Below are 27,689 nucleotides of genomic sequence, written 5' to 3'. Positions count from 1 at the left end.
AACACACCTTTTTAGCTCTGCTTTTCCTTGGGGTGCTTTTTAGTCGCTCAGTTTTTATTGTTATTCTTTTGGTTTTTTTATCCTCTTGTTGTGTAGTAAATGTTTCAGTTGTTATTTTCATAGTTTTTATTAGTTTTTTTCCTGTGAATCATATTGTGTTGCATTCCATGTCTGAAATGTCCTGTATAAATAAAGCTTGATTTCATTTGAAATGACTGCAGCAAGATAAGTTGGCCCTGTTCGGATTCTTCTAGATTGCATCCTTTCTTTACCCCTTATCTGGAATGATCACTGATCTGATATCCATCTGGATTGGTTAAAGCAAAGTATTGGAAGCTTTAACCAAGTAAAAATCAAATCAGTAAGTACTCAAAGAAGGGAGTTAGTACAGAAGGATGTAATTCACAAATATTAGAACAGGGTATTTTTTGGCTCAGTCATCAGCTTGTTACAACCATAGCATTCGGGGGTGTAGGCTAGCTAGTTGATGATTAACATTTCCAGACCAGCCAAGAACCAGGAAGCGCTGGTTTCCCTGGGTGTCTTGGGTCTTTCAAGAGAGCAGAGGAAACTGGGAGGGGGTGGGGACAGAAACATAACAGTGGTTGAAAGTTTGGAGCTCTCTGAGCCGAACCACTGCTTCTGACAGATGGAGAAGCAGTCTGTCTGCAGTAAGGCATCCACACTCCTCTACTCCGCTACACTGAGTGTGTTGTGCTGCTTGAGTACATCCCTCTCGGCTCTCTCTATCCCTCTCTCGCTCCCTCGCTCTCTCTCCCCCTTTGGAAATAAGAGGCTCTTGTGAAAAGAGTTTGTTGTCCCCAGGGGTAAACCGTAGATCTCATTTGTCTGTGAAGGTTGCCTGCTAGACTTGTAGACTCGGCGCTAAGCTTAATTACTCCGACTTATATATTACTTGCCTAGAATCCTTAAACGTGCTTGCCACAGTCTTCAGAAAGTACACAGGGGCCTCCCAGGTGGCGCAGTGGTCTAGGGCACTGCATCGCAGCGCTAGCTGTGCCACCAGAGACCCTGTGTTTGCACCCAGGCTCTGTCGCAGCCAGCCGTGACTGGGTGGTCCGTGGGGCAACACACAATTGGCCTAGCGTCGTCCGGGTTAGGGAGGGCTGGGCCAGTAGGGATATCCTTGTCTCATCGCGCACCAGCGACTCCTGTGGCGGGCCGGGCGCAGTGCGCGCTAACCAAGGTCGCCAGGTGCACGGTGTTTCCTCCGACACATTAGATCTGGAATAGATAATACAAAGTCGTGTTTTTTTTTACAATCTCTGAAATGCAAGAGAAAGCCCATAATGTATTATTCCAGCCCATGTGCAATTTAGATTTTGGCCACCAGATGGCAGCAGTGTATGTGCAAAGTGTTAGACTGATCCAATGAACCATTGCATTTCTGTTCAAAATTGTGTATCAAGACTGCCTGAATGTGCCTAATTGGTTTATTAATACATTTTCAAGTTCATAACTGTGCACTCTCCTCAAACAATAGCATGGTATTATTTCACTGTAATAGCTACTGTAACTAATTAGGTTAACTAATTAAGGAGCAACAAAGAAATAACAGTAGCGAGCTATATACAGCAGGGGTACCGGTACAGAGTCAATGTGCGGGGGCACCGGTTAGTCGAGGTAACTGAGGTAATATGTACATGTATGTAGAGGTAAAGTGACTATGCATGGTTAATAAACAGAGAATAGCGTAAAAATGGGAGTGGGGGGGGCAATGCAAATAGTCTGGGTAGCCATTTGATTAGCTGTTCAGGAGTCTTATGGCTTGGGGGTAGAAGCTGTTAAGATGCCTTTTGGACCTACACTTTGCGCTCCGGTACCGCTTGCCTTGCGGTAGCATTGAGAACAGTCTATGACTTGGGTGACTAGAGTCCTTGGCAATTGTTTGGGCCTTCCTCTGTCACCACCTGGTTTAAAGGTCTTGGATGGCAGGAAGCTTGGCCCCAGTGATGTACTGGGTTGTACGCACTACCCTTTGTAGTGCCTTGTAGTCGGAGGCCGAGCAGTTGCCATACCAGGCAGTGATGCAACCAGTCAGGATGCTCTCAATGGTGCAGCTGTAGAACTTTTGAGGATCTGAGAACCCATGCAAATCTTTTCAGTCTCCTGAGGGGGAATAGGTGTTGTCGTGCCCTCTTCATGACTGTCTTGGTGTGTTTGTACCATAATAGTTTGTTGATGATGTAGACATCAAGGAACTTGAAGCTCTCAACCTGCTCCACTAGAACCCTGTCGATGAGAATGGGGTCATGCTCGGCTGGCCTTTTCCTGTAGTCCGTAATCATCTCCTATGTCTTGATCACATTGAGGGAGAGGTTGTCATCCTGGCACCATACTGCCAGGTGACAGCCTACAGGGAGGTCAGTCTCGTCGTTGTCGGTGATCAGGCCTACCACTGTAGTGTTGTCAGCAAACTTAATGATGGTGTTGGAGTCATGCTTGGCCATGCAGTCATGGGTGAACAGGGAGTACAGGAGGGGACTGAGCACGCACCCCTGAGGGGCCCCTGTGCTGAAGTCCAGGATCCAGTTGCAAAGGGAGGTGTTTAGTCCCAGATTTGTTAGCTTAGCGAGCTTTGATGGCACTATGGTGTTGAACGCTGATAGCATCCTCACATAGGTGTTCCTTTTGTCCAGGAGGGATTTCTTATAAGCGTCCTAGTTAGAGTCCCGCTCCTTGAAAGTGGCAGCTCTACCCTTTAGCTCAGTGTGGATGTTGCCTGTAATCCATGGCTTCTGATTGGAGTATGTACGTACGGTCACTCTGGGGATGACATTCTCAATGTACTTATTGATGAAGCCTGTGACTGATGTGGTGTACTCTTCAATGCCATCGGAAGAATCCCGGAACATATTCCAGTCTGTGCTAGCAAAACGGTCCTTTGCTTAGCATCTACGTCATCTGACCACTTCCTTATTGAGTGAGTCACTGGTACTTCCTGATTCAGTTTTTGATTGTAAGCCGGAAGTAGGAGGATAGAGTTATGGTCAGATTTGCCAAATGGAGGGTGAGGGAGGGCTTTGTACGCATCTCTGTGTGTGGCGTAAAGGTGATCTACAGTTTTATATAAAACAAATGGTTTTCTCTCTGATTGCACATTTAACATGCTGGTAGAAATGAGGTAAAAGAGATTAACGTTTCCCTGCATTAAAGTCCCCGGCCACTAGGAGAACCGCCTCTGGATGAGAATTTTCTTGTTTGCTTATGGCCTTACCTGTGGATGTATTTCAAGCCTACCTTCAAACTCAGTGCCTCTTTGCTTGACATTATGGGGAAATCAAAAGAAACCAGTCAAGACCTCAGGAAAAACAATTGTAGACCTCCACAAGTCTGGTTCACCTTGGGAGCAATTTCCAAACGCCTGAAGGTCGCCCATTCATCTGTACAAACAATAGTGCGCAAGTATAAACACTATGGGACCACAAAGCTGTCATACCGCGTTCTGTCTCCTACAGATGAACGCACTTTGGTGCGAAAATAAATCAATCCCAGAACAACAGCAAAGGACATTGTGAAGATGCTGGAGGAAACAGGTATCTATACAAAAAAGTATCAAAAGTATCTATATCCACAGTAAAACGAGCCCTATATCGACATAACCTGAAAGGCAACTCAGCAAGGAAGAAGCCACTGCTCCAAAACCGCCATAAAAAAAGCCAGACTATGGTTTGCCTATGGGGACAAAGATCGTACTTTTTGGAGAAATGTCCTCTGGTCTGATGAAACAGAAATAGAACTGTTTGGCCATAATGAACATCTTTATGTTTGGAGGAAAAAGGGGGAGGCTTGCAAGCCTAAGAACACCATCACAACCGTGAAGCACGGGGGTGGAAGCATCATGTTGTGGTGGTGCTTTGCTGCAGGAGGGACTGGTGCACTTCACAAAATAGATGGCATCATGAGGCGGGGAAATGATGTGGAAATATTGAAGCAACATCTCAAGACATCAGTCAGAAATGGGTCTTCCAAATGGACAATGACCCCAAGCATCCTTCCAAAGTTGTGGCAAAATGGCTTAAGGACAACAAAGTCAAGGTATTGGAGTGGCCATCACAAAGCCCTGACCTCAATCCTATAGCAAATTTGTGGGCAGAACTGAAAAAGAATGTGCGTGCAAGGAGGCCTACAAACCTGACTCAGTTACACCATGTCTGTCAGGAGGAATGGGCCAAAATTCACCCACCTTATTGTGGTAAGCTTGTGGAAGGCTACCCGAAACGTTTGACCCAAGTTAAACAATTTAAAGGCAATGCTACCAAATACTTATTGAGTGTATGTAAACTTCTGACCCACTGGGAATGTGATAAAGAAATAAAAGCTGAAATAAATAATTCTCTCTGCTATTATTCTGATATTTCACATTCTTAAAATAAAGTGGTGATCCTAACTGACCTAAGACGAGGAATTTTTACTTGGATTGTCAGGAATTGTGAAAAATTGAGTTTAAATGTAGTTGGCTCGGGTGCATGTAAACTTCCGACTTCAACTGTATGTATGTAAAGTGGGGCAAAAAAGTATTTAGTCAGCCACCAATTGTGCACGTTCTCCCACTTAAAAAAGATGAGAGAGGCCTGTAATTTTCATCATAGGTATACTTCAACTATGACAGACAAAATGAGGAAAAAATATCCAGAAAATCACATTGTAGGATTTTTTATGAATTTATTTGCAAATTATGGTGGAAAATAAGTATTTGGTCGATAACAAAAGTTTATCTCAATACTTTGTTATATACCCTTTGTTGGCAATGACAGAGGTGAAACGTTTTCTGTAAGTGTTCAAGGTTTTCACAATCCGTTACTGGTATTTTGATCCATTCCTCCATGCAGATCTCCCCTAGAGCAGTGATGTTTTGGGGCTGTTGCTGGGCAACACAGACTTTCAACTCCCTCCAAAGATTTTCTATGGGGTTGAGATCTGGAGACTGGCTAGGCCACTCCAGGACCTTGAAATGCTTCTTAAGAAGCCACTCCTTCGTTGCCCGGGCGGTGTGTTTGGGATCATTGTCATGCTGAAAGACCCAGCCACGTTTCATCTTCAATGCCCTTGCTGATGGGAGGAGGTTTTCACTCAAAATCTCACGATACATGGCCCCATTCATTCTTTCCTTTACACGGATCAGTCGTCCTGGTCCGTTTGCAGAAAAACAGCCCTAAAGCATGATGTTTCCACCCACATGGTTCACAGTAGGTATGGTGTTCTTTGGATGCAACTCAGCATTCTTTGTCCTCCAAACACAACGAGTTGAGTTTTTACCAAAAAGTTATATTTTGGTTTCATCTGACCATATGACATTCTCCCAATCTTCTTCTGCATCATCCAAATGCTCTCTAGCAAACTTCAGACGGGCCTGGACATGTACTGGCTTAAGCAGGGGGACACGTCTGGCACTGCAGGATTTGAGTCCCTGGCGGCGTAGTGTGTTACTGATGGTAGGCTTTGTTACTTTGGTCCCAGTTTTCTGCAGGTCATTCACTAGGTCCCCCCGTGTGGTTCTGGGATTCTTGCTCACCGTTCTTGTGATCATTTTGACCCCACGGGGTGAGATCTTGCGTGGAGCCCCAGATCGAGGGAGGTTATCAATGGTCTTGTATGTCTTCCATTTCCTAATAATTGCTCCCACAGTTGATTTCTTATTGCAGATTCAATCTTCCCAGCCTGGTGCAGGTCTACAATTCTGTTTCTGGTGTCCTTTGACACCTCTTTGGTCTTGGCCATAGTGGAGTTTAGAGTGTGACTGTTTGAGGTTGTGGACATGTGTCTTTTATACTGATAACAAGTTCAAACAGGTGCCATTAATACAGGTAACAAGTGGAGGAAAGAGGAGCCTCTTAAAGAAGAAGTTACAGGTCTGTGAGAGCCAGAAAGCTTGTTTGTAGGTGACCAAATACTTATTTTCCACCATAATTTGCAAATAAATTCATTAAAAATCCTACAATGTGATTTTCTGGATTTTTTTTCTCTCATTTTGTCTGTCATAGATGAAGTGTACCTATGATGAAAATTACAGGCCTCTCATCTTTTTAAGTGGGAGAACATGCACAATTGGTGGCTGACTAAATACTTTTTTGCCCCTCTGTATGTGTGTATGTATGTATGTATACATCTGTCTATATATAATTAATTTAATTTGGCTTTACTGCTGTTACCCCATAGAAACGCATTGCATAATACATTTATACATGGCAGAAGAGATGGGTTTATACAGCTTTCTCATATTGTTTTCCCATTTGCTTGATTATGCTGGCAAATGACATTCAACAAACCGTAGAACAATACAGCTCTTTCCTGTATACACATTTTAATGTCCGTTTATATCCTTATTTACGCCCTTTATACATTTGCTGTAAGTCCATGAAGATGATTGACGTAGATGTCATGTCACTCAATAATGCTTCCGGTAATGGTTCTGTTTTATTTCCATGGTTTGTAGCTCGGTCAAAGCACATGTAACAGAGATGATCCATATCCTCAAACCGGCATTTTGAAGCCAATAATACATCCAGATTTATATTCATAATTGATTTGTTCTCTGTTAGGTCCACAGATAAGCATCATAACCCCATATTAAGCAGCTAAACCCATCATCATTTGACTTCCTGATTCAAAATGAGGGGCTTTATACTTGAATCCGCACACTAATCAATGCCCTATCATTTCCGAGCACCCCTATCCAAAATACGGCTTTGTGTCACATTGATTTGCAAATGCAACCCTAATAGGTACCATACCCAAAGACTGCACTTTACTCAAAATGGAGTTTATCACGTTTTTGATGGCTCCAGCATGTACTCTCTGGAAGGACAGCTTGCTTAGTAGATTGCCGTTTCAGACTTCATCATATTTAAACTGGCGAAGGGGAAAATATTCCAGTGCTGCAGAGAAACAGCTCCTTAATTGAGAGCCAATCAACCTCGGCGTCTCTGTTAATGTCAAAAGGTACGATTTGAGTTTGGCTGAAGATAATTAATAATTGCATCAAAGTTGGGCGCTTGCCTGGCTTAAAGACTGTGTTTGTGCACCGGGAAGTGTGGAATAGCCAGCTGGTGCTATTTAATGTTCCCTTCATCTCAGCGCACTAGTGAGTTGAATACAACCACCTCATTTCAGCATGCTCTTGTCTATTCTGTACCAGATATAGTCTAGATTAGCTGCCGCTGTGTCCACAACAAAGACACTCGTCTTAAGGATCTACATAATTAATTGGAAGCTGATAACTCTTGTGTGTATGAGTTATGTCGTTTATAATGTTTATAGTATCAGGCTTCTTTTTTTATATATATCTCAATCAGTTTTGATTCATGTAGGGCAGCTCCAATGGGCTGTTTTGTCATTGCATTGCCTGAGGTTTCGTACCCCCGCGGTTTTGGATCCCGCTGTTCTGGAATCAACTCTGAAACTCCTATTCTCTTTCATAGTCTATTGATCAAAACGGAACCAACTGTAGCCATCGGGATAACACCAAGGTATTGCCCTGTGCAATGTTGGAGGAGCTATCTTCCCCCCTCTTAAAAAGCTTGATGTTTCTCCCTTAGATTCTCGCCAATGAGCATTTACGATCAAGCGCGGCGTCCGTCTTTGCAAACGCAGAGGCGTAAATTGGCCTTTGAAGCTGTGGGATATCAGAGAGGCTGTGATGATTTCTTTCAAATGATTCATTATTATTTTTCTCAGTCTGTTCTGTGAAACCCTTTGTTCAATAGTACTCATGTTTGATTATTCGATTTAAAAAATGAAAAAGCACCTGTGAATTCTGTGCGAACACCTATTCATGTACAGAATTTTCAGATTTTATAATGCATTTTCTTCTGTTGCATCAGAGGGATGGAATAGTTTAGATTGACCAATTAGTTTTCTATTCAAATGTCTTGCCCTCAGTTGCTCACAATTTCTCCTCTTGTCTGGAGATTGCTCCCTTTTCTATTTCCCTGGTTTATTGGTTTCAGATTATTGTGTTAAATTATTGTGGGATTAGGGAAAATATAATTCAGGTTAAACGATATTAATAGACAATGTTCCTCAACGAGTGGTCGTCCTGAGTAGCCGACAACAAAAATTGTGTACCACCATTCGCTTCTGTAGTAAATTATATTATATTATGATTAATAAATGGTATTCTGTTTCAGTGTGTTTACATGCATGTGTTAATGTAGCATGGAGTATAGGGATTTTGGGGGGTGCATCAGCCTGGCCTACATGCATCAGCCTGGCCTACATGCATCAGCTTGGCCTACACCTGTTCTGTGATGTACAGTGCATTCGGAAGGTATTCAGATCCCTTGTCTTTTTCCACATTTTGTTACGTTATAGTTTTGTTCTAAAGTATATATATTTTTAAATCCTTATCAATCGACACACAATAAATACCCCATAATGACAAAGCGAAAATACATTTGATTTATTTTGCTAATTTATTCAAAATAAAACAGAAATGCCCTTATTTACATAAGTATTCAGACCCTTTGCAATGAGACTTGAAATTGAGCTCAGGTGCATCCTGCTTCCATTGATCATCCTTGAGATGTTCCTACTACTTGATTGGTGTTCACCTGTGGTAAATTCAATTGATTGGACATGATTTGGAAAGGCACACACCTGTCTATATAAGTGAAGCCAAGATTGAACTCTTTGGCCTGAATACCAAGTGTCACGTCTGGAGGAAACCTGCCACAATCCCTACGGTAAAGTGTGGTGGCAGTATCATGCTGTTGGGATGTTTTTCTGCGGCAGGGACTGACTAGTCAGGATCGAGGGAAAGATGAACGTAGCAAAGTACAGAGAGATCCTTGATGATAATCAGGACAATGACCCTAAGCACACAGCCAATACAACGCAGGAGTGGCTTTGGTCAAGTCTCAATGTCATTTCGCTTCACTCGCAATAACATCTGCTAACCATGTTGTATGTGACCAATACAATTGGATTTGATGTCCTTGAGTGGCCCAGCCAGAGCCCGGACTTTAATCTATCAAACATTTCTGGAGAGACCTGAAAATAGCTGTGCAGCGTCTCTCCCCATCCAACCTGGCAAAGCTTGAGACGATCTGCAGAAAATAATGGGAGAACCTCCCCAAATAGGTTCAAGCATCATACCCAAGAAAACTTGAGGCTACAATCGCTGCCAAAGGTGCTTCAACAAAGTACTGAGTAAAGGGTCTGAATACTTATGTAAATGTGATATTTCTGTTTTTGCTTTGTCATCATGGGGTATTGTCTGTAGATTGAGGGGGGGAAACAATTTAATACATTTTAGAATAAACCAAAATGTGGAAAAGGTAAAGGGGTCTAAATACTTTCCGAATGCACTGTATATAATGTCATTGTTTCTCCTGGTACGATTTACCATTGACTGTTTGACATGAATAATGGGTATTTTAAAAGGGGTAGTTAATAATGTTATGCCAGGACTTTTCAGAGGGAGAAACATCAGGTAAAGGTAGTCACAAATGTATGCATGTTGTAACGTGGGCGACGTTAGATATGAGCAGACCCCTTCAAGATAAACATCTGGCATAATTCATAGCAACATTGAGCCGTGGTGAATGTGTGGAGACAGTCAGTGGTAAATCGTACCAATATATACATCACTGGACAGGTGTAGGCCAAGCTGATGCATTTCCATGAATGTTCCATGAATGTATTCACCCCCAATAATCCTCCATGCTACATTAACACACTGAAACAGAATACCATTAATTAATCATAATATAACATTATTTAGTTCAGAAGCCAGTGGTGGAACACAATTTTTGTTGTCGGCTATTCAGGACAACCACTCGTTGAGGAACACTGTATGTTAATATAGTTTAACCTCAATTATGTTTCCCCTAATCCCACAAATGAACAATCCGAAACCAATAAACCAGGGAGAAAGAAAAGAGAGCAATCTCCAGACGAGGAGAAATTGTGCAAGGGGTCATGCTCTACCAACTGAGCCACACAGGACCAAGCTTGTATATTCCAGAAGTATAAATATACATTTGACTAACCTTACTTGATATTTCTCCCTCTGGAAAGTCCTGCCATAACCTTGTTAACGAACCCTTTTAAATGACACATCATTCAAGTCAATTGGTGATTCTACAGTCTAAAGTCCTTCCTTAACCCATACTGATGCCATTGTTATCTTCCCTTTGCTAACTCCCTACTGATGCTCTGGTTGGTTATCCCCCTCCACTATCATGTCGCTAACTCTCCTTGTTGTCTGGTGCAGGCCATGGTGGAGACTGTGAACAACCTGCTTCAGCCCCAGGCCCAGTCGGCGTGGAGGGACCTGAGCACCGGGGAGCAGCTGAGAGCAGCCACCATGCTACTGGACACGGTGGAGCAAGGAGCCTTCGTCCTGGCCGACAACCTGCTCAAGACTGACATCGTGCAGGAGAACACCGACAACATTCGTGAGTACAGACCGAGACCCATGTACACACACAGAGGCATAATACCCACTCACAAGCACAGACATTAAATTAGATCTGATCACACACATGCATGAAGGCAGGCAGTTGTGTACACACACATACACACACACACACACAGTGTTAGAACTTATTGATGTGGCAAAAAGAACTCTTCAGACACTGTTTTGTACACTGGTGAACACAAGAGGAGCTGTCAACCTGCCAGAACATGATTTCTGGAATGTGTAAGAGACACGATTGACTGAATGTTTTACAAACCTTTTCATAGTCGTCATAGGACAGTGTGATCGCAAACACTGTCTTCTCTTGACGTACTGTATATTTATACTTCTGGAATATACAAGCTTCGTCCTGTGTGGCTCAGTTGGTAGAGCATGACCCCTTGCACTGCCAGGATTGTGGGTTTGATTCCCGCTGTGGCCACCAATATGAAAATGTATGCACGCACCCCACTAAGTCGCTTCAGATGAAAGTGTCTGCTGAATGGTATGTTATATTATTGTATTATTGTATTACGATATACTGTACACACAAAGATTAGAACATTTTACCTGGCTAAACGAGCAGGGAATGTGTCTCGTCTGAAAGAGCAGTGGCTGTTGTCCAATCACGTCTGATTAAACAGATTACTACGTTTGCCAGTAATATGAGCGTTAAGCCATCCTAATGTGATTTGTTTTGGTCGTCGAAGGAAATCAATTTGGACAAACTAAGTTCCTGCACAGTCGTGCAGCCTCTGCGTCCCAAATGGCAACTTATTACCGATATAGTGCACTACTTGTGACCCGAGCCCTATGGGCACCACGTAAGGAATAGGGTGCCATTTGAGACGCATCCAGAGTCTTAGTCATTGTTTGAGTTTAGTTTCAAGTTTCACGTTTTATTAGTCGCATGGACACCATCAAAACGAAACTTTCATAATAAATATTTTGAATACCAACATAAAGTGAATGGCTCAGTAGAATAGAATAAACATTTTAGCATAAGTAAGGCACAATTTATAGTCCAGTGTTTATACATGTATTGGGGATGAGGGGCAGTTTTCAACTGAGCAGTATAATAAGAGTCTGGGAGCAGCAGTTGTGATATGTGTGTGTGTGTAGCATTAATGTGTATATATATGTGTGTCTGTGTGGTTGGGTGCATGAGTGAGTGCATGTGTGCTAATTTGTGGAGAATCAGAGCAGGTGGTCAGTCCAGTTCCAGTGTTCAGCAGTCTGATGGCTTCTGTCTCTGAGCCTGTTAGTATCAGACCTCATGCTCTGATACCGTCTGCCCGACAGTAAGGGAGAGAACAGCTTGTGGCTGGGGTGTTTGAGTTTAGGCCAAATCTAAGCTAGTGTATTCAAGTTTTTTCAGAACCTGAATGTGATAATTTAGATATTGGGATATATTGTAAAACGAGTTATCCAATGATTGTTCCATGGAGGCAAGATGGTTTTCACTTGGGAGCCAGGCCCAGCCAATCAGAATGAGTTTTTCCCCACAAAAGGGCTTTATTCCAAAGAAAGACTCCTCAGTTTCATCCGCTGTCCAGGTGGCTGGTCTCAGAGGATCCCGTAGGTAAAGAAGCCGGATGTGGAGGTCTTGGGCTGGCTTGGTTACACGTTGTTTGCGGCTGTGAGGCCAGTTGGACATACCGCTAAATTCTCAAAAATAACTTTAGGAGGCGGCTTATTGTAGAGAAATGAACGTTACATTTCCTGGTAACAGTTCTGGTAGGCATTCCTGCAGTCAGGATACCAATTGCATGCTCCCACAAAACTTGAGACATCTGTGGCATTGTGTTGTGACAAAACTGCACTTTTAAGTGGCCCAGCACAAGGTGCACTTGTGTAATAATCATGTTGTTTAATCATCTTATTTATATGCCACACCTGTCAAGTGGATGGATTATCTTGGCAGAGGATAAATACTCACTAAGTGATGTAAACAAATTTGTGTACAACATTTGAGAGAAATGAGCTTTTTGTGCATATGGAACATTTCTGGGATCTTTTATTTCAGCTCATGAAACATGGGACCAACACTTTACATGTTGCATTTATATTTTTGTTCAGTCTATATTGCATAGCTATTTAGATTACCAAAATGGTATGATGCATCATGTTTGGACCAGAACCCTATGGGCCCTGGTCATTTTTATTGCACTATATTTGGAATAGGATGCCATTTGTGACACATCCATAGTTCAGATTACACAGAGAACCTTCTGGCTATTGATCCTGTGTGCTCTAATATTCACCAATGGGCTCTTGAAGATTCCAAATGAGATCAAAGGTCAACCAGTAAACATGGAGGTCAAGTTCAGCCCGGTTAGGAATGGGTGACCTTTCTGTCGGTGGTCACCTATAAATTGACTTAATTATCTTAAATCACTGTCTTTATATCCATATGAATACCGTAACTTGATTTAAGCCCCAGTTCTGTGCATAATGAATCAATGGTCAAGGCCTGAGGGTCTTCTGGGGATATGTATTGATATATATATATATTAAAAGCAGTGGGGTGATAATGGATTTGTTTACACTCTCCCCTAATTGCCCTTAGCTGTCAGTTTTTGCAGAAAACGTCCATGTACACAGAAATTAAATGCTTAAAACATATCAATGTTCTGGCCTATGCCCCTGCGGGATGAAACGGGAAGATACAGTGAGGCTTTGAACAACTGTTGTTGAATTGTGGACTTAACAAATGAACAGTTTACATTTCAAACGGTTGTTGAACACAGTTGTAAGGAAGAGGGAAAGACTAGGGGAAGGAGGCGAGTGAATGAAACGTGTTTGCGAGCTGAAGAAACGACCAGCGTGTATCGAGCATTAGGGAAAGATAATGTTATTATATAGCGCCCTTAGCATAAAGGGGATTTCTTTAGGCTCCTGCTGCCATGGCAACCTTAACATGTAGGTCTGACAAGTCGAATGAAGCAGCCTACGTTGGGGAATAAATCAAATGGGAATTTATTGTCTATGGTACTCAATGTATCTGGGTATTAAGGGATCCTAGCCCTGTTTGGAAGGAATCTAAACAATCCCCTCATGGCGAACTACCAGTGTTTTTTTTTTCCTTCATGGAGGTAGTCTGGTTAATCGTGCACAGTGACATGTTTACTAGGCCTTCACTTTCAGTTTGCTCTGTTGAGTTTGCCAGCCAATGAGTTTTGTTTGTCCCCCGCGGTCCCAAGTGCCCACACCGTCATGTACATACATAAGTATTTAGACACCACAAAATAACCATGTCAAATCAAATTGTATTTGTTACATGCGCCGAATACAGCAGGTGTAGACTTTACCTTAAAATGCTTAATTACTAGCCCTTTCTCAACAATGCATAGTTACATTTGCTAAATAAAAAAAGGAAATATTAACAATAATGATGCTATATGCAAGGAGTACCGGTACCGAGGCATTGTGCAGAGGTACGAGGTAGGTGAGGTAATATGTACATGTAGGTAGGGGTAAAAGTGACTAGGCAATCAGGATAGATAATTAACAAGAGTAGTAGCAGTGTGAGTGTGTCTGGCATCAATTTGCATGTGTTTATGAGTGTGTATATATACAGTTCATGTCGGAAGTTTACATACACCTTAGCCAAATACATTTAAACTCAGTTTTTCAAAATTCCTGACATTTAATCCTAGTAAAGATTCCCTGTCTTAGGTCAGTTAGGATCATCACTTTATTTTAAGAACGTGAAATGTCTGAATAATGGCAGAGGGAGTGATTTATTTCAGCATTTATTTATTTTTACACTCAGTTAGTATTTGGTAGCATTGCCTAACTTGGGTCAAACATTTTGTGGAGCCTTCCACTAGCTTCCCACAATAATTTGGGTGAATTTTGGCCCATTCCTCCTGACAGAGCTGGTGTAACTGAGTCAGGTTTGTAGGCCTCCTTGCTCGCACACGCTTTTCCATTTCTGCGAACAAATTTTCTATGGGATTGAGGTCAGGGCTTTGTAATGGCCACTCCAATACCTTGACTTTGTTTTACTTAAACAAATTGTCCATTTGGAAGACCCATTTGCGACGAAGCTTTAACTTCCTGACTGATGTCTTGAGATGTTGCTTCAAAATATCCACACAATTTTCCCGCCTCATGATGCCATCTATTTTGTGAAGTGCACCAGTCCATCCTGCAGCTAACCACCCGCACAACATGATGTTGTGTTACATGAATTAAATTCCTACATGTTTTAATACCCATTTAAATTAAACACTCTGTCCACTTCTAAGAATTTGTAAGACTCTTATTTGCATAAAATGGACAGAGACCAGTCTCAAAATCAATCTGTAGTGTTTATTCTCGAGAGTACTGAACATGATACAGTTTACCACAGGTTATAAACTGAAAATGACGTCATGAGTTTTCGAACTGTCCCGTCTCTTCTTCAACCTGGTACAAAGGCAGTATCTCAAGCCTTCCCACATCGTCCCACACCAATTTAATATAATTTATGACTGATCCAAGGTCTTCCTGTGTAGATAAGTGTTCTAGCCAGTCTGACGATAAGTTCATTCATTTCTACCAAGGAACAGACAGTCATTGTTCTAATTCTTGATTATATTTACACACATTATATTCAGTACTAGGATTAAAAGAAAATTCATACATCTATACAGTAACATAATAGTATTCTGATTAGTCAGCCCTGATTGAAATGTATACATTAGTCATTATTGATAAAAAAAATCCCTTAACATGTTGCCACCCCCGTGCTTCACGGTTCGGCTTGCAAGCCTCCCCCTTTTTCCTCCAAACATAACGATGGACATTGTGGCCAAACAGTTCTTATTTTGTTTCATCAGACCAGAGGACATTTCTCCAAAAAGTACGATCTTTGTCCCCATGTGCAGTTGCAAACCGTAGTCTGGCTTTTTTTATGGTGGTTCTGGAGTAGTGACTTCTTTCTTCACAAGGTCCTTGCTGTTGTTCTGGGATTGATTTGTACTTTTTGTACCAAAGTGCGTTCATCTCTAGGAGACAGAATGCGTCTCCATCCTGAGCGGTATGACGGCTGTGTGGTCCCATGGTGTTTATACTTGCGTACTATTGTTTGTACAGATGAACATGGTACCTTCAGGCATTTGGAAAGTGCTCCCAAGGATGAACCAGACTTGTAGAGGTCTACAATTTATTTTCTGAGGTCTTGGCTTATTTTCCCATGATGTCAAGCAAAGAGGCACTGAGTTTGAAGGTAGCCCTTGAAATACATCCACATGTACACCTCCAATTGACTCAAATTATGTCAATTAGCCTATCAGAAGCTTCTAAAGCCATGACATAATTTTCTGGAATTTTCCAAGCTGTTTAAAGGCACTGAGTGTATGTAAAATTCTGACCCACTGGAATTGTGATACAGTTACTTATAAGTGAAATAATCTGTCTGTAAACAATTGTGAAATAATTACTTGTGTCATGCACAAAGTAGATGTCCTAACCGACTTGACAAAACTATAGTTTGTTAACAAGAAATTTGTGGAGTGGTTGAAAAATGAGTTTTAATGACTCCAACCTAAGTGTATGTAAACTTCTGACTTCAACTGTATACACATACACACACACACACACTACGGTTCAAACGTTTGGCGTCACTTAGAAATGTCCTTGTTTTCCATGAAAACATACATGAAAGGAGTTGCATAATTAATTGGAAATATAGTCAAGATGTTGACAAGGTTATATATAATGATTTTTAATTGAAATAATAATTGTGTCCTTCAAAATTTGCTTTCATCAAATAATCCTCAATTTGCAGCAATTACAGCCTCGCAGACCTTTGTGGCGTTCTAGTTGTCAATCTGTTGAGGTAATCTGAAGAGATTTCACCCCATGCTTCCTGGTGCACCACAAGTTGGATTGGTTTGATGGACACTTCTTACGTACGATATTGTCAAGCTGCTCCCACAACAGCTCAATAGGGTTGAGATCCGGTGAGAGTGCTGGCCACTCCATTATAGATAGAATACCAGCTGACTGCTTCTTCCCTCAATAGTTGCATAGTTTAGAGCTGTGCTTTGGGTCATTGTCCTGCTGTAGGAGGAAATTGGCTCCAATTAAGTGCCGTCCACAGGGTATTGCATAGCGTTGCAAATGGAGTGATAGCCTTCTTTTTTACCCTGTACTTTTTTCACTTTTTTTCCAATCTTCCTCTGTCCAGTGTCTGTGTTCTTTTTATTGGCCAGTCTGAGAGATGGCTTTTTTTTTAAACTCTGCCTAGAAGGCCAGCATCCCGGAATCCCCTCTTCACGTTGAGACTGTTGTTTTGCGGGTACTATTTAATGAAGCTGCCAGTTGAGGACTTGTGAGGGGTCTGTATTTCAAACTAGACACACTAATGTACTTGTCCTCTGTCTCAGTTGTGCACCAGGGCCTCCCACTCCTCTTTCTATTCTGGTTAGGGCCAGTTTGCGCTGTTCTGTGAAAGGAGTAGTACACAGCATTGTACGAGATCTTCAGTTTCTTGGAAATTTCTCGCATGGAACAGCCTTCATTTCTCAGAACAAGAATAGACTGACGAGTTTCAGAAGATAGTGTCTGTGTGTTGTAGTGTTTATTTTACCTTTATTTAACTAGGCAAGTCAGTTAAGAACAAATTCTTATTTTCAATGACGGCCTAGGAACAGTGGGTTAACTGCCTTGTTCAGGGGCAGAACAACAGATTTTTACCTTGTCAGCTCGGGGATTCGATCTTGCAACATTTCGGTTACAAGTCCAATGCTCTAACCACTTGGCTACCTGCCGCCCCTGTAGTATGTGTGGGTAGAGTCCAGTGAGTGCGCATAGAGCCAGTGCGACCAAACAAAAGGGGGTCAATGCATGTCGTCCAAGTAGCCATTTGGTTAAATGTTCAGCAGTCTTATGGTTTGGGGTAGTAGCTGTTCAGGAGCCTTTGCTGTGCTGCACCGCTTGCCAGTCTATGACTTGTGTGGCTGGAGTCTTTGACAGTTTATAGGGCCTTCCTCTGACACCGCCTCGTATAGACGTCCTAGGTGGAGAGAGCTCGGCCCCAGTGATGTACTGGGCCTGCCATCTGTAGCGCCTTATGGTCAGATGCCAAGCAGTTGCCATACCAAGCGGTGGTGCAGCCAGTCAAGATGATCTCAATGGTGTAGCTTTGTAACTTTTTTAGGATCTGAGGTCCCATGCCAAATCTTTCTAGCCTTCTGAAGGGGAAGAGGCATTGTCATGCCCTTTTTACGACTGTCTTGGTGTGTTTGTACCATGCTGGGGTCCACATCACTAATGATCTGAGGAACTTTTAAGCTCTGGATGTGCTCGGCCCTTCCTTTCCTGTAGTCCACAATCAGCTCATTTGTCTTGCTGACGTTAAGGGAGAAGTTGTTGTCCTTGCATTACGCTGCCAAGTGTCTGACGACCACTCTCTCATCATTGTTGGTGATCCGTTCTACCACCATTGTGTCGTCAGCAAACTTAATGATGATGCTGGAGTCATGCACAGTCGAGGGAGAACAGGTAGAAAAGGAGGGGACTAAGCATGCAGCCCTGAGGGGCTCCCATGTTGAGGGTCACCTTGGCAGATTTATTGCTTACCCATGTCGCCATGTCTGGAAGTCCCTTATCTAGTTGCAGAGTGTTCAGTCGCAGGGTCTTTAGTGATGAGCGTTGTGGGCATTATGGTATGGAATGCCCAGCTGTAGTCAATGAACAGCATTCTCACATACAGTAGACTTTTATTTTGTCCAGGTAGGAAAGGGCAGTCTGGAGTGCAATAGAGATTGCATCATCTGCGGATCTGTTGGGGCGGTATGCAAATTGGTGTGTGTCCACAGTGTCTGAAATGATGCTGTTGATGTGAGCCATGACCAGCCTTTCAAAGCATTTTTTGGCTACAGATGTTCTACAGGGCGATAGTCATTTAGACAGGTTACCTTGGCGTTCTTGGGCACAGGGTTATGGTGGTCTGCTTGAAACATGTAGGTATTACAGACTGGGTCAGGGAGAGGTTGAAAATGTAATTGAAGACACGTTCCAGTTGGTCAGCGCATGCACCGAGTACGCATCCTGGTAATCCGTCTGGCCCTGCGACCTTGTTAATGTTAACCTGTTTAAAGGACTTACTTACATTTGGCTACAAAGAGCGGGACCATATAGTCGTCCAGAACAGCTGGTGCTCTCATGTCCACTGCTCCGATGATTGCTCTCTCCTACAATGGCTGAATAATGTATGTACATGTAGCCTTTGTTTGTGCGTGAAACATTTACATTTTTACGTGCAGTACTCACAAGCAATACAAAAGCTTACCCAGGATATATTATTCCTGTTTTCATGCTCTTGTCGCCAGAAATACATGGCCAGTTTATTAGGTGTACCGGGTAAGACCCTCCTTTGCCTCCAGAACTGCCAGAATTATTCTGGGCATGGACACGTTGCTCAATTGGTTTCAAGGGCCCTAACGTGTGCCAGGAAAACATTCCCCACACCATTACACCACTGCCACCAGCTTGTACCGTTGACAACCAGCAGGATGGACTCGTGCTGCTTTATCAAATCCAGACTCTGCCATCAGCATGATGCCACAGGAACTGGGATTCGTTGGACCAGGCAATGTTTTTTTGCACCTCAATTGTCCAGTGTGGTGATCATGTGCCCACTGGAGTCACTTTTTCTTGTTTTTAGCTGATAGGAGTGGAACCCGGTGTGGTCGTCTGCTGCAATAGCCCATCCAGACCATGACCGACAGGTTGTGCATTCCGAGATGTCGTTCTGCACACCTCTGTTGTACTGCACCATTATTTTTCTGTATGTGGTCTGCCTGTTAGCTTTCACGATTCTTGCCATTCTCCTTTGACCTTTTCTCAACGAGCTGTTTTTGCCCACAAGACTGCCGCTGACTGAATGTTTTTTGTTTGTTGCACCATTCCCAGTGAACCCTAGACACTGTCGTGCGTGGAAACCCCAGGATGCCGGATGTTTCTGAGATACTGGAACCGGCGCTCCTAGCGCAGATCATACCACGCTTAAAGCAGCTTAGGTCACTCATGTTGCCCATTCTAATGTTCAATCGAACAGTAACTGAAGGTCTTGATGCCTGTCTGCCTGCTTTATTTAGCAAGCCATGGCCACGTGACTCACTGTCTGTAGGAGTGAACCTGTTTTCTTGAAAGGGGTGGTGTGCCTAATAAACTGACTGAGTGTATGTACTCCTCACTAAACAAGATCCTAATAACGTTAGTTAGCCTGTGTGTGTGTGTGTGTGTACCTACAGATGTATTATCTTCATTTGATCACCCTGTTGCAGGATAACTTTCTTTATTGAGTGAGGAGTAGTTCAGGTGTAACAGGGGGAGCCTTGATGTACACTTTCTCGCTTTGTGCGGTTAAAGAATGGTTGAAGCTGACGAACAATTTTGCCCTCTGAGATTGGCCCTCGCTTTAAGGAAGTGATCATTTTGGGGTGTGAGCTAAGAGGAAAGCGATGGGTAGACGAGATCGAGATGAATGGTGAACACAGCCCCGTTTTGGAGTGCCGGCACAACAGCTGTTGTGTCTGAGGGGAGATCATCATTTGTGGTTTAAAGACTGCGGCATCGGAAAATGAGGCGTTGAAAGAAGATCATTTCATAAGGTACAGATTTGATCACTCTGTTGCAGGAAAACGTTCCTACAATGCACAAAATATACAAGTTGTAGTGTATCTGAGGATAAAAAAGTAATTTTCACTTTGAAATTTCATACTTAATTTTCCATTATAAAACATGTATCAACCCCTACACAAATATAAATTCCTTATAATCCACATAATTTTCTGTGCTGCAGGATTATTTTCCTGCTGTTGCAAACTGGCTCAAATTAAGATCCTAAATCTGCATGCCACCATATGCGCGTGCGTGTGTGTATACAGTACTTTCGGAAAGTATTCAGACCCCTTGACTTTTTCCACATTTTGTTACGTTACAGCCTTATTCTAAAATGTATTAAATCATTTGTTTCTACACACAATACCCCATAATGACAAAGCAAAAAAAAAATGTAAAAAGACTGAAATAGGACATTTACATAGGTATTCAGACCTTTTACGTAGTACTTTGTTGAAGCACCTTTAGCAGCGATTACAGCCTCACGTCTTCTTGGGTAGGAGTTCTTCTCTGCAGATCCTCTCAAGCTCTGTCAGGATGGATGGGGAGCATCGCTGCAAAGGTATTTTCAGGTCTCTCCAGAGATGTTCGAACGGGGTTCAAGTCCAGTCTCTTGCTGGGCCACTCAAGGATATTTAGACTTATCCTGAAGCCACTCCTGTGTTGTCCTGGCTATGTGCTTTGGGTCGTTGTCCTGTTGGAAGATTAACCTTCACCTGTCTGAGGTCCTAACCTGCTCCTGAGAGCTTTTCATCAAGAATCTCTATGTACTTTGCTATGTTTATCTTTCCCTCGAAACTGACTAGTCTTCCAGTCCCTGCCACTGATAAGAGTTCAATCTTGGTTTCATTAGACCAGAGAATCTTGTTTCTCATGGGTTGAGAGTCCTTTAAGTGCCTTTTGGCAACTCCAAGCAGGCTGTCATGTGCCATTTACTGAGGTGTGGCTTCCGTCTGACCACTCCACTATAAAGGCCTGATTGGTGGATTGCTGAAGTGATGGTTGTCCTTCTGGAAGGTTCTCCCATCTCCACACAGGAACTCTGGAGCTCTGTCAGAGTGACCATCTGGTTCTTGGTCACCTCCCTGACCAAAGCCCTCTTCCCACGATGGCTCAGTTTAGCCATGTGGCCAGCTCTAGGAAGTGCCCTGGTGGTTCCGAACTCCTTCCATATAAGAATGATGGAGGCCACTGTGTTCTTGGTTACCTTCAATGCTGCAAGATCTGTGTCTCAACAGGTGTGTGCCTTTCCAAATCGTGCCCAATAAATTGAATTTACCACAGGTGGACTCCAATCAAGTTGTAGAAACATCACAGGGACGATCAATGGAAACAGGATGCACCGGTGCTCAATTTCGAGTCTCATAGCAAAGTGTCTGAATACTTATGTAAATATGGTATTGTTATTTTATTTTAGAAATTTGCAAGAATGTAAGAAAAAAAAACATCTTGTTTTGTCATTATGGGGTATTGTGTGGGAATTGATGAGGAAAATGCGGAAAAAGTCAAGGGGTTGAAATACTTTCTGAATGCACTGTATGTGTTAATCTCCTCTCCACCTTTTTTTTGTTTGCATGCGTGTCTGTGTACCACTCCCGCTCATCGCTGATCTTATGAACAGATTTCTGCCGTCTTATTTCAACCGGCATACACATCAACACCTATTGTGGGTGTGTGTGATGCCTAAAGCCAGTCTTAAGCCTTTTTTTCATGGCTCATCCAGCGGGATGAAAAACATTGCAACTGACTCAGTTAGCTCTGATCTGGGATTGTTCGGCATATCGGCCGTTGTCGCTTTCCAGTTGAATAGGAATACATCTCGCCATCTCCAAAAGAATCCCTTGCACCATTGTGTAGCAGTTGCGAGGGTGCCTCGGAATGTTAATACCAAGGTTCTCTTTCTTAAAGTGAGAGCATGGCATGGCATGAAAACAACTTCTTTTTTTTTCAAGGGTAGCCACAATAAGAAGATTTTGCCTTCCCTCTGTGGGTGTTTTGTGCGAGCATTCGAGAGGTGGCCTTGAAGCCAGAAGTTGAAAGAAGTTTGAAATATTTGATGCCATCTCTCCCCATTAACAGAGTACTATCCAGGCCTGTGTTCAAATAGTATTGATTTTCCTTCAAATACTTATCATGTTTGATTGGGCCTGTCTGGAGTGACAGGTGGGCAGGGTTTGCGCTTTGGGGACTATTCCATTAGTTCCATTGCACTAGGCAAGCTCAAATGAAGAATTTAAAAGACAACATACTCTTTTAAGATGGGTTTTGTTCTGTATTCTCAAACTAAATTCAAGCACATGAAACGTTTCTCTTAGAAACTGATTTTTTCTGCCAATCTCCTATTGACTCCTCATTTTCCTCTGCTGTACAATGCAGCAGTTTTTAAACCACAAATTATGATCTCCCCTCAGATACAACAGCTGTTGTGCCAGTTCTCCAAAACCTGGCTGTCTTCACCATTTGTCTCTATCTCATCTACCCATCGCTTTCCTCTCAGCTCACCCCCAACATCGATAGCTTCCTTGAAGTGAGGGCCAATTTTCTCAGTTGGCAAAAGTTAGTGGACTTCAACACGAATCAAGGTAGTATGCAACCAGGCTCCCTCAGTTACTCCTAACTCGATGAAGAAAGTGTTGCGAGACGTGTATAGCCCAGTGTTGATCGGAAGGCTTCAGTGGGACTCTACTCTTCAAAGCCTGCCGAATTCAGAGGATGATGTACTTCATTCAACACACCCTGAAACCACTGATGAATGGAATCAATTATATCAGAGTAAAAGGCTTCTGAGAAAAAATCTGACAAGGTATCTCCTTGAAAATCCATTTGAAGTTTGTGAAATGCATCAAGTAATGCATAATAGCTGATGTTGGGGAAGGGAGCATCTTTTGATCAAGTGTTTCTTAAACTTTGTTGTTACCCCTTTGTCTGCTTTGTCTCTGATCTGAAACAAACTCCAGTGCTGTGATGCATACAGTCAGAGCAGAACTGAGTTTCGTATTACAATGTAAAGCTATTGTTCAATGCTAACACGTTTCGACAGGGGCATGGTTTTCCATTCATATACTGCAAATGTTATCCCAGATGGAATTCTCTTGCATCACTGTCGACACTCTCACCCCTCATAATAATGTTCTTTAAATGGTCCTTTTTTTTCTCATTTGCTTCTGTCCAGAGCTGGAGGTGGCCCGGATGAGTACGGAAGGAAATCTGCCCGACCTGAAATTCCCACAAAGTGGCGGCCATGGTAACTCCATCTCCCTGTCATCAAGCACCTTGAAACAACATGGGAGAAACGGTAAATGGCTTTGCCTTTTTAATTAAAAAATATATATATATATCAGGGATCTCCAACTCCAGTCCTGAACAGCTATTAGATGTGCAGGCTTTTGTTCCATTCCATCAGTTAGTGCCTGCATACCCAGTAGCTCTTCTGGACTGAACATCCCTGTCTGAGATAAGTCTGCCATTGATAATTCCATGCATAGTTTGCTTCTTTTTCTGATGCCATAAGATTATAGGAAATGTAAAGGAGAGAAAGGCTCTAATATCTTAAAAGGGCAAACCGTGTCTCAAACAACAACAAAGGTGGCACCCTGTTTTTGCTCATATTAGCTATTAGCATATTAGCTAGCTATAGCTAATATTTTGAAAAAGTAGGTCAATTCAATAGGAACAAAAGTGTAAGCTGCTTTGAAATGCGATGACGGTTACGAGGAGGGTCTTGGGAGTTTAAAACGTGTCCCTTTGCAGGGCTTGGTGCGAATGAGAAATATAACTTCCCTGCAGCTAATTATACTTGCTTACCACCTGCTTCGAACAGGCTGTTAAGAGCATGGGTTGCTTACCAGTAACATGTTTTTTCTGTGTGCAGAGTTAGGGGGGCCTTCAAACCAAAACGCAGGTTCGACGCGGCAAATTATTCTACGTTTTCAATTGGTTGACAGATACGTTGTTGCTATTGTAAGTACAAGTGTAACCACTTGTACTTACAGACCCGTTACACGGTAATTGAATAGTTTCCATGGAATAACATCAATATAATTCCAAGTGTGCCAAAATGTTAGAAGCAGGTGGAGGACTTACACTTGGTTTCAGGCAGAGGTGACCAACCCTCTTCCAGGAAAGAGATACTGGATCTACCAGGGTTTTCTTCCAACCTTGTTATAACACAGTTGATTCTGCATAGTATCAAGGTCATGGAAAGCAGCTAATTAGTAGAATGAGGTGCGCTAGATAAGAGCTGGAGAGAAAGCCTAGCAGAAGGGAAGTTGTCCAGGAGGAGGGTTGGCCACCCCTGATACAACCTCTGATTAAGTAAAGCGCCTTTTTTTACTCGACTTCAAATGGACAAAAGAGGCTCCCTGGTTGCGGAATTAGTTGTGTTCAAGAGCTGCTTCAAACTTTAATGAGGCTATTATACGCAATGCGGGGCTACCTACGGGAGCTCCGCGGCCCGTATTTGGACTTGATTACTTGTTCATGCAAATGAGTTAGGCTGTTAGCACGTGCTCACCGCTCTTGGCTCTCGATGAATGTCCAGCGGTGCCCGATGCTTTACTATATCTTCATGTGCTTTTATTTCCCGTTCATGGAGAGGTAACACGGAATTTTCGTCTCGAGTGAGTGATCCAAGTCGCTGTGGGAGGGGTGTGCTTTCACATCCACCGTCCAAAGAAAGACGCCGGGAAAGGGATACGGTAGTGCGATGGGAGTGGGGAAAGAAACTAGGAGGAGTATCTGTTGCCTTTGTCAGTGCAATAAAGCAATGATGACATTTCATTGAAGTTGAATTAAATGGACCTATCATACCTACAGAGGTCTTTTTTTCCAGCCTCGACACCGTTGTTGCTCTTGATAACATGCTCGGAGCAGCGAAAGTGTTTGAAGAATTTTCCCTATATTTTGCCCAAAATAGTTTAAACTCTAATCCTTGGGAATCTAAAAAGAATGAATGCCGTTTTTACCGTACCCCAGAATGCATCCTTATTTTTAAGTCTTGTGAATTTTAATAGGTTAGGTTATTGTGTGCTCCAAGACTTTGTGGAACTGTAACCTTTGACATCTGTAGATTGAACTGTGGTGGTCCAACGCCGTTATGCCCTGGAGCAGGCACTTAACCCCAAAAATGGTTCCAAAGGCCGGCTGCACTCCGGCTGACTCTGTGCTCTTCAATGTGTGTGTGGTTTTCTCGTAGGCATATAAAACCTTGGCACACCTAGTCTAGGTTTACAAACCTTTTTAATTTATGGACAGAAACATATGTTGACCAGATAGTAATTTTTCACTTTTGGATTTTGTTTGGTTTTCTGGCGCTAATGTCTCTGCTCATTAACATTGATTTACTGATATACTGTTTGGTAAAGCATTTTAACCACACACGTTCAGTTCGTCAGTGGTGGCTCTGTCTCAAGTCTCAATTGCCTTTCCTTCATTCTACTTTCCTTTATCACTCTGATCTGAAAGAACTGACCTGGTGAAAGCCAGCCTAATGATGAGCTTACGCCATATTCTTTTCACCTGTCACTACAGACAAAGAGGAGGAGATGAGCAGAGGATGGATTTTCAAGAAATTGAGACTAAGCCATGATGTGTTATTTTTCCTAGGAGAGATCCGGATGGCCTTCGTCCTGTACAAACACATCGGAGCCTATCTGTCTACAGAGAATGCCAGCATGAAGCTCGGCAGGGAAGCCATGGCCACCAACTACTCTGTCATTGTCAACTCTCCCGTCATCACCGCAGCCATCAACAAAGAGAACAACAAAGTCTACCTGTCTGAACCGGTCATATTTACCTTGAAACACCTGCAGGTAGAACGTGTACACACACACACACACACACACACACACACACACACACACTTTGGGATTATCATGAAATTCACTGAGTTTCTTCAAGGGGCAATTTGGGATTGGTACATCCATTTTTGACTTTTTAAATGAATGGAGTCACCCCATAGCCCCCCATTTGAAAGTTTTACCTCGATCTATCATAACATATTGACGATGCAAAACGTTGTTTTCATTCATTTTCTCCCTATTATTTTTTAGAACAGAACAGTCTTAACCTGGAAGGCTGAGCTAATATGAGGGTTCTATTGTTCATCCTTGAAGGCTGGTTAGTCATAGGCGGAGCATTATCTTCCTCCCCGACTGCATTATCTTCCTCTCGCACGACTCCATCGAAACAGCCCCGGTTTGTCTCCCAACGGCGCCCAAAGCTGTTATTCAGCAGGGAGAGAGAGGGGGGAGGGGGGGGGGGGTGGTGTGTGTAACACTTGGGGCCAATGCAGTTATTATGGGGACCAACTGGAGTCCGCTGCCGCTTCCCTACGTTTTTCTTGCCCCACTGGTCTAATCTCAGTAAAACAGTGCTCTTCTATAAAGTACGTTTGTGCTTCCCTCCACCGCACTTCTGTCAGTGAGGACATGTCTTTTTTTCTGAACGGCTGTTTGCTCTGTCTTCTGAAAAGTTGGTTATTTTAAAGAGTATTCTAAGATTCATCTAGAGAGTATTCAAAAAGATGAACTGAATCTGTATGGATGGTTATATAACTGCAGGTACACTAGAGTATGAATGGATAGGAGGACGTACTTCTCATAGCCTGGTTCCAGATCTGTTTCTGCTGTCTTGCCAACTACTATGGTCATTGTCATGCCAATCGTGGCAAAAACTAGGATAAGGATAGCCTGGGTTCAGACCTATTTGTGTCATCTTGGCAACTACTATGTTAATTGTCATCAGTGATGTAGTGGTAAAGAAACTAGGTGGTTAAACTTGGTTGCAGTGAATAAAGTAACGCTCCTTATGCTTTCAATGCGTTCTTCCGCAAAAGGTGGGTAAACTGCGTTGTCATACCAAACACCACCATAGTACTTGGCTATACACCATAAACAGATCTAGGCTGTACTGCTCTTCACTCTAGTTAGTCTTTTGTTCCATCGCTCTACAAGGAAAAGTCTTTAGATCAGATGGTGTTGGATCACTGGTCCCAGGGGACTGTGGTCGTCCTCTAGTTATTGTTTCACTTCCTCGCCTCAGCACTTAATGGACTAATTAAAGTCGTGAATGGGACAGAAGGTCACCTGGTCTGGTTATTCCACGGCCGTGCTGCACTGTATCCAACTAGCCATTGGTTGGCTGTGTGGAGGATAACTCAATAAGGTGGGACGTTTATCTCTGAGAGGATCTGCTGATTATGAATGTGTCACAAATGGAATCCTATTCCCTATACAGTGCACTACTTTTGACCAGAGCCGTTTATGGTGCCGTTTGGGACACAGCCCCATGTTCCACAGTCACAGTTTTGATTGCATTGTCAGTAGCAGCCAGATTGTCTTCTGCTGTGGACAATTCCTTTAAATGCACCCAGGATTTAAGGTGCAGTTGAAGTGGCCCGGCAATATCTAGCTGCAAGAGATGTCGGTTCCCCACATCAAGGAAACTTTACCTGTTGAAAACTATTTGAGGCATTCCTATGCATCGGCACGTCTCTCCTCTCGCGCTTTATCTGCATTAAGCTCTTAAGTGACTGTTTTGAAACGGGCCAGCGAGATGGCAGCCGTTAAGGCCCGCCACCTTGCAGAGAGCAGCGGGGCAGTCTATTGTCGCACAGTGAAGGTTAAAGTTAAAGGTTGAAAAGCACAAT

At 42.9% G+C, this 27,689-nt stretch overlaps 1 protein-coding gene across 1 annotated transcript in view; it reads left to right on the top strand.

The window, feature by feature from the left end:
• The window catches only part of LOC115133545 (adhesion G protein-coupled receptor L3-like), a 267,932-nt gene that overhangs the window by 183,260 nt on the left and 56,983 nt on the right, over positions 1–27,689 (top strand). The window contains 3 exon segments of the mRNA XM_065021894.1: positions 10,238–10,421; positions 23,214–23,336; positions 25,646–25,851. Of these exon segments, the coding sequence (XP_064877966.1) occupies positions 10,238–10,421; positions 23,214–23,336; positions 25,646–25,851 (513 nt within the window).

Source organism: Oncorhynchus nerka, linkage group LG8 (assembly GCF_034236695.1).
Source record: "Oncorhynchus nerka isolate Pitt River linkage group LG8, Oner_Uvic_2.0, whole genome shotgun sequence".
Taxonomy (NCBI): Eukaryota; Metazoa; Chordata; class Actinopteri; order Salmoniformes; family Salmonidae; genus Oncorhynchus; species Oncorhynchus nerka.
This window is presented reverse-complemented; position numbering and strand designations above follow the sequence as displayed.